Raw genomic sequence first — 8,325 nt, forward strand, 5'->3', positions numbered from 1 at the left:
AATACCGGGTGCACTAGTGACATCTCAGGTGGTAGCTCAAGCTTGTACGCCACTTGACCTATCCTTTGAATGATTCTATACGGCCCGACATACCTCGGACTTAATTTCCCTTTCTTTCCAAACCGCATGATCCCCTTCATGGGAGATACCTTCAAGAACACCCAATCATCTTCCTTGAACTCTACGTCTCTGTGACGAACATCTGAGTAGGATTTTTGATGACTTTGAGCAGTTTTCAACCGCTCTTATATGATCTTAACCTTTTCCATAGCCTGATGCACAAGGTCTTGTCCTATTAGTTCGGCTTCTCCAACCTCGAACCACCCAATCGGCGATCTACATCTTCTACCATACAAGGCCTCAAACGGCGCCATCTGAATACTAGCATAGAAACTGTTGTTATAAGCAAATTCTATGAGCGGCAAATGATCATCCTAGCTACCCTTGAAGTCAAGCACACATGCACGCAACATGTCCTCAGGCGTCTGAATAATCCACTCTACTTGCCCGTTAGTTTGTGGATGGAAAGTCACGCTAAGATTTACCTGCGTACCCAAACCTTGCTGAAATTTCTTCCAACAATTAGCTGTGAACTGGGCCCCTCGATCGGAAATTATGGAAACTGGAGTGCCATGAAGCCTGACTACTTCCTTGATATACAATTGAGCATATTGTTCCTCAGTGCCGGTGGATTTAACCAACAAGAAGTGAGATGATTTCGTGAGTCGGTCCACGACCACCCAAATTGAGTCATACTTACACGGAGTGCGCGGTAACCCTACCGCAAAATCCATATTGATCATTTCCCATTTCCATATTGGAATTTTTATACTCTGTGCTAACCCACCTGGCCTTTGATGCTCGGCCTTCACCTGTTGACAATTTGAACATTTTGCCACAAAGTCCGCCACACCCCTCTTCATGTCATTCCACCAGTAAACTTCCTTGAGGTCATGATTCATTTTCGTAGAACCTGGGTGCACGGAATATCTAGAAGTATGAGCTTCTGCCATGATCCTTTCCCGAAGACCATCTATGTTTGGAACACATTGTCATCCTTGGTACCGTTATGTATCGTCATCCATGCCAAGAGAAAAAGTCGTAGTCTTATGTTTATGAATACCTTCTTTCAGCTGCATCAACACTGGATTATTGTATTGCTTCTCCTTGACCTCTATCACAAGCGATGATTCCACCCTATTCCGCACAATCACTCCCCCTTTATTAGAGTCTGCAAGACGAACTCCCAAACTGGCCAACTGGTGAACCTCCTGGGCCAAGGGCCTTTGACACGCCTCCGAATGAGCCAAACTACCCATAGATTTCTGACTAAGAGCATCCGCCACCACATTAGCCTTCCTCGGATGATACAAAATGTCGATGTCATAATCTTTGAGCAACTCAAGCCACCTCCTATGACTTAAGTTCAATTCCTTCTGCTTAAAAATGTATTAAAGACTCTTGTGGTTCGTGAATACATCTACATGGACTCCATACAAATAATGACGCCAGATTTTTAATGCAAAAACCATCGCCGCAAGCTCAAAGTCATGATTTGGATAGTTCTTTTCATGATTCTTAAGTTGCCTTGAAGCATATGCTATTACCTTACCATGTTGCATTAATACACACCCAAGACCGATCCTTGAAGCATCGCAATACACCATAAACCCCTCAGTACCCTCTGGCAGGGTCAATACCGGCACCGAAGTCAACCTTAATTTCAATTCCTAGAAGCTCCTTTCACAATCATTGGACCACTGGAACTTAACCGCCTTCTGCGTCAATTTAGTCAATGGAGAGGAAAGAGTGGAGAACCCCTCCACGAATCTCCTATAATACCTAGCCAAACCCAAGAAACTGCAAATCTCTATTGGATTAGTAGGTCTAGGCCAATCCTTCACCGCTGCAATCTTTTAAGGATAAACCTTAATTCCTTCTCCGGAGACGACATGACCTAGGAATGTAACAGATTCAAGGCAAAATTCACATTTCGAGAACTTTGCATACAATTGGTGTTGATGAAGAGTTTGCAGAACTGCCCTGAGGTGGTCGACGTGATCCTCTCGACTTTGTGAACATACCAGGATGTCGTCAATGAATACTATCACAAATGAGTCAATAAACTGCTTGAAGACTAGATTCATAAGATCCATGAAAGCTGTCGGGCCATTTGTTAGCCCAAAAGACATTACCAAAAATTCAAAGTGCCCATACAGGATTCTAAAAGCTGTTTTTGGAATATCCTGCTCCCTTACTTTCAATTGATGGTACCCGGACCGCAAATCAATTTTGGAGAAGAACTTAGCACCTTGTAATTAATCAAACAAATCATCTATTCTAGGCAATGGGTATTTGTTTTTGATTATGACTTTGTTGAGTTGCCGGTAATCAATACACATCCACAGCGATCCATCTTTCTTTTGGAGAAAGAGAACCGGTGCGCCCCAAGGTGACACACTCCATCGGATGAAACCTCTCTCTAGCAAATCCCTTAGCTGTTCCTTTAGCTCTTTTAATTTTGTCGGCGCCATTCTATATGGTGGAATGGATATAGGCTGCGTGCCAGGTATCACATCAATCCCAAAATCAATCTCCCTGTCTAGAGGAATTCCAGGGAGCTCATCGGGAAATACATCGGGGAATTCATTCACAATTGGTACAGATTCAAGTGTAGGCACCTCAGCAGTGGTGTCCGTATCTCGGATCAAATGATAAATACACCCCTTCCTAATCATCTTTGTGGCCTTAAGGTAAGAAATAAACCTACCTTTTGGCATAACATTATTCCCCTCCCACTCAACCTCTGGCTCATTAGGAAACTCAAGACTCATGATTCTGGCTCGGCAATCGAGTTTGGCAAAACATGAATAAAGCCAATCCATTCCCATTATTATGTCAAAATCAATCATCCCTAGTTCAATAAGATCGGCAATGGTATCCCGACCACGCATAATGACAACACAATCCCTATAAACCCGTGCGGCCATAATAGACTTGCCAACCGGAGTAGATACAGAGAACGGCTCATGAAGCTGTTCCAGTTCTATCCCGAAGCTCGTAGCAACATAACGAGTAACATAGGACAAAGAAGATCCAGGATCAATAAGGTCATACACATCATTAGATTGAATAGTCAATATACATGTGACAACATCTGGGGAAGCCTCTGCACTCTGTCGACCACTCATAGCATAGAATCGGCTAGGTCCTCATGAACTCTGTGCACCACCCCTAGCTGTACCACATCCTGTGGGTGCTAGAGAGCCTCGAGCTGGAGGGGGTGCTGAAGATATAGTAGCTGTAGGACTGGATGACTGAGCTGTGCCCCTGCCTGCACCCTGACGGGATACACGACACTCCCTCTGAATATGGCCTCTCATTTCGCATCCATAACATACTAGCATGCCCAGGTAGCAGACTCCCGAATGTCTCCTCCCACACTTAGGGCATGGGACCTTATATTGCTGCTGGAATTGCCCTCCTAATCGTCCATGATGGTGGGACCCCCTACTACCCTGACCGTGCCCTGATGGTGGGGCACTAGCTGAAGATTGAGCATAAGACTGGGACGGCCCTGATGATCCTCCCCTAAAAGCTAATCTCCCACCTCCGAATGAATTCCCAAGGTTGCCCGCTGATCTGGCCCTACTACTACTTTCATGTTCCATCCTGAGCTTTAACTTTTGAGCCTCCGTAGCTTTGGCAAATACCACCATCCTTCCATAGTTCATGTCAGAATTTAGAGAAGTTGTGGCTGCCTCATTAATAACCAAAGGGCTAAGGCCCTGCACAAATCGACGCACCCTAGCCTCCATTGTCGGCATCATATGAACAACATACTTTGACAGGCGCACGAACTCCACGTGATACTCCCACACATTCTTAATACCCTGTTTAAGCGTCTCAAACTCCACAGCACGAGCTGCCTTAATCTCGGCAAGTAAGAACTGGTCATGAAGGCATCCACGAACTCACTCCATCTCGCCGGAGGGCTCCCCTCCTCACGGGAATCCTCCCACACCTCAAACCAGGAATATGCCACCCCATTCAAACGATAGGAGGCCAATTCTACTCCCTCCATCTCAGTAGCACGCATAACTCGGAGAGTCTTATGCATCTCATCAATGAAATCCTGAGGGTCTGCCCCGGGATCAGTACCTATGAACACTAGAGGGTCTAACTGAAGGAACCTGTTTACCCTGGAACCGAAAGAATCACCTTGCAAGCTAAATGAGGTGGGTGCAACATTTGACCTCTGAGCTTGGGAAGCTACTAACTGAGTCAACATCTGAATAGCTCCCCTAAGATCTCTATCAGAAATACCGGGACTGGGAGCTGGGGCTATTGGTGGAGCAGGTATATCAGCGCGAGGGATTGTGGCACCCTTCGTGGGTGTAGGAACTGGGGTAGTCTGTTCAATAGTAAACGAATCAGGCAGTGTGGTAGTAGGGGGATTATCCTCACCCGCATTATTAAGTAAGGGATCAACAACCAATCCTGGGGTGGTATTGGCTTCTTGGCCAATTCTCAGTCTCTTCTTAGGTGCCATTTACTGAAAGTTAGAACAATGCACGAATTAGGGGAAAACAACCTCACATTCCGATTTATCGCACGATATAGAACAATAATGAAAGGTATCATTCTTAAATGTCCAAGTAGCCCCCTAATTATAGATATGGTCGACAACACACCGATAAGAAGGGCTCTACTAGACACGGCTCCGAGACATCCTAGGACACTTTAAAACCTTAGGCTCTGATGACAAGTTTGTCATGCTCCAACCTCAGGGAGCGCAACCAGCGCTCAACCCAGTGAACCCGGTCGAGCAAGCCTATTTGACCTTCCCTACCGGACTCATTCATGATCCGAAAAGAGGACGTGTTATCATCTACTAAATAGGGGAGAGATCAGGTATACATGCATAAACATTGCTAGTCCATTTTTCATTATATACATTATGCCATAATTAAGTTTCCAAAATACAACTCGATCCAACGACCACCCCAACACATATACATGACCCACATAAACGTCGACAGAGCCTCTAAGGGTACAAAAGAGCAACATGACAATGCCGCCAACAAGGCCCCTTCTATACCTCAAAATATGAAAACTTATACAAAAGAAGGACTACATGACCCCGGGAAGAAATGGGGCTCACCAAGACTGTTGTTTATGAGTGTGAGGGAGAGCACCACTATCTGCGATGGAACCACCTACATCCATTCAAAGATGTAGCGCCCCCGGCAAAAGGAACGTTAGTACTGTCGAATAGTACTAGTATGTAAGGCAAACACCAATCTTAGTAGAATGAACAGTGAAACAAAGAGAAGGCAGTCATGGACCATCTTATTAATACCCCATTATAGCTATATTTGAAATTAAGAGTTAGGGTGATGAAGTCTTACCTTTTTGGATGAAGAATTTGGTGCTCTACTTGAATATTTCCAAGCTTTGAGTGATGGTTGAAGATTAATTGATGGGAATTAGGCCCAACCTCCAGAACCCTCTCTCTCTCTCTCTCTCACTAGAAATATCATAAATGAGCTTCAAAAAAACTAAATGGGTATTTTAACGGAATGGGGGTCGGGTTTTAAATTATTAAAAATGGTGCCCCAACACAGGTCTGCGGTCGCATATGCGACCACATAATGGTCATGCGGTCTGCAAAGTAACCGCAAAAATGGCCCTCAGGGGCCTAAACTTTCGTCCCAGGGATGCGACCAGTATGTCGTCTGCATACTTGTTCTGCGGTCGCATAATGCACCACAGAACTCCCTCCGCAGAAACCTAAGAGGAATTATGCGACCGATATGCGGTCCGCATATCGATTATGCGGTTGCATAATCGACCACAAAACTGACCTCAAGTTGGCCAAACTTACTGATTCACTCTTCAGCCATTATGCGGTCCGCAGAATGATTATGCGGCCGCATAATGGGCCGCAGAAATGCGTTCTTCTGCGAAATATTTTCCTCTCAGTCCGTAGGGTACTATTCAACCCATAAAGTCCGAACCACGGCTCGCAAGCTCGCCCTGAAGAATTTCTACTATAGTAACACAGGAATCTATCTTGGCATCACGAAACCCCGAATGTATGGTTAAAATTTTTACGGGTCCTTACAGTAGGCTATTAATATGCCTTAAGTTGATAATGTAGCTTATATGGAACATGCTTACACTACTTTGTGATTTCATGATCATGATCGCTACATTTGACTTAGTCATAGTCATGTTGTATTTGTTGAGAACCCCTCCGCACTTTTATGTTATTGTCATGTCCTTGTGCACCTTGTTGGAAAGTTGTGAGCTTATATCTTGAAAAAACTTTGATATTATTGTTTTGTGATGTTGTGGCACATGTGAACATGTTGTGTGGATTTATTGTTGTCATGCAGAGTATAAGGGTGACATTTTACTGTTGTTGATTTTGTGGAGCGATAGGGTGGCTATTCTGATATTGTCGGGGCGGAATGATATGGGTGGCTATTATAATATTATCGGGGCGGAGCGATACAGATGAATATTGTGATATTATCTTGGAGGAGTGATACGGGTAGCTATTGTGATATTTTTAGGGCTGAGCGATACGACTGGCTATTGTGTTATTGTTCTGGCGGAGTGACATGAGTGGCTATCGTGACTTTGTCGGGCAGAGTGATACGGGTGGCTATTATTTTTGTCATAAATATGTGGGCATGAGGGTATATTTGTATGCGTTTCTATGTGATAACTTGTTGTTGAAACTGATCCTTTACTTGTATTGAACTATTATCACTTAATCTGATGAGGTTACTGTTATTGGTTTTTCTGCTATGCTTTTGTTGCCAGTGTTTGATCTATTGAAGATGTTATTTTGACTAGTGAGTATCACATGTCTTGGACCTCGTCACTACTTCCCTGAGGTTAGTTTTGATATTTACTGGGTACAGACCATGGCGTGCTCGTATTACACTTCTGTAAATATTTATGCAGATCCACGTGTTGGAGGTAGCGGACCCAGATAGTGAGAGCGTCTTTGATCACGAGGATTCAAGGTAGAGCTGCTTTGATCGCAGTCCCTTGTCGTACTTTCCTTATATTTATACTGTCAATTCACTATCCGAAGAGTATTGTATTTTGAAATATTTCTATGTATTCAGTTAGAGCTCCTGACTTTGTACTATCTAGTTCTAGGGATATGTTTGTGGTTATCGCCCGTTTGGCTTGTATTACCTTTATTTATGCAGTTATGATAAACTTTATTTTATTATACCATGTCATTATTGATTTAATTATTGTAAGTGATCGTTCTACCTAGTTTTAGAGACTAGGTATCATCACGACTCTTATGGAGGGATTCGGGTCGCGACACTCCTGAATCCTCTTGCCATGAGTGACTGATATCTTTGTCTTTTTAGCTGCCGAAAAATTCACCCCACCTACTTCAACTCCACCAAAGATCATATTAATTGTTAGGCGAGGAGATGTCGTGGCTGGTTTTTTAGGTTCTGTAGCATCTCGATTGTTCCCATAATTGTTCTTGTCCCGGTCACTCAGAAATTCTCTAAGGTGATCGTTTATCAATAACATCACTACCTCTTCTCGAAGGTGCCGGCAGTCCCATGACCATATGTACCGTGGAACTCGTACCATAAATTAGGATCCGTTTGACTGGGATCGTAACGAATTAGCTTCAGGATCCTTGCCTCTTTGATATTTCTCATAGCCGAAACCAACTCTACCAAACTAATATTTAAATTATAATCTGACAATCGGGGATATCCTAAATCCCGGGACCCTGATGGTTCTTTATCATGCAAAGTCTTATTACTCCTGCCATGATCCGCCCTTTTATCCAGTCTGAATCTCTATGATGACTAAAAAACTTTAGTTCCACACCCATCAGATCTTTCATAAGGCTGGAAACCACTACTAGATGACCTCCGATCTGCATCAGAATCAATTTTGAACTTTTCCAGATTTCGATCGCAATTATGTCTCTTGAATGACATCGAAGATCTCAATTGATTATTTTCAATTTTGATTTTTGATTCATAACGATTATGGATATCCACCCAAGTGGTTGCCTTAAATTCAAATAGGCATTCATTCAATTTTCTCGAGGCATTGGAGCTTAAAGAATTGAGGCCTTTGGTGAACGCTTCCACTTCCCATTCATTCGGTACTGCTATCAACACCATACTCTCCTTTTGGAACCGGATTAGGAACTCCTACAACAATTTAGATTCTCCTTGAGCAATTTTAAATATATCTGCCTTTTGAGCTTGGACTTTTCTCGCCCCAGCATAAACTTTGATAAAGGAGTCTGCAAGCATTTCA

The 8,325-nt window shown here is 43.5% G+C and overlaps 1 protein-coding gene across 1 annotated transcript; it reads right to left on the reverse strand.

Annotated features, from left to right (window-relative positions):
- Positions 1-3,212: 3,212 nt before the first annotated feature.
- Positions 3,213-4,552, reverse strand: LOC138892681 (uncharacterized). The gene is made up of 2 exons (XM_070176417.1): positions 4,025-4,552; positions 3,213-3,950 (listed from the first exon to the last, which is right to left on the reverse strand). The coding sequence occupies exons 1-2, from the start codon at positions 4,550-4,552 to the stop codon at positions 3,213-3,215; spliced, it is 1,266 nt and encodes a 421-aa protein (XP_070032518.1).
- Between the last annotated feature and the right edge of the window lie 3,773 nt (positions 4,553-8,325).

This window comes from Nicotiana tomentosiformis, chromosome 5 (genome assembly GCF_000390325.3).
Source record: "Nicotiana tomentosiformis chromosome 5, ASM39032v3, whole genome shotgun sequence".
Lineage (NCBI taxonomy): Eukaryota > Viridiplantae > Streptophyta > Magnoliopsida > Solanales > Solanaceae > Nicotiana > Nicotiana tomentosiformis.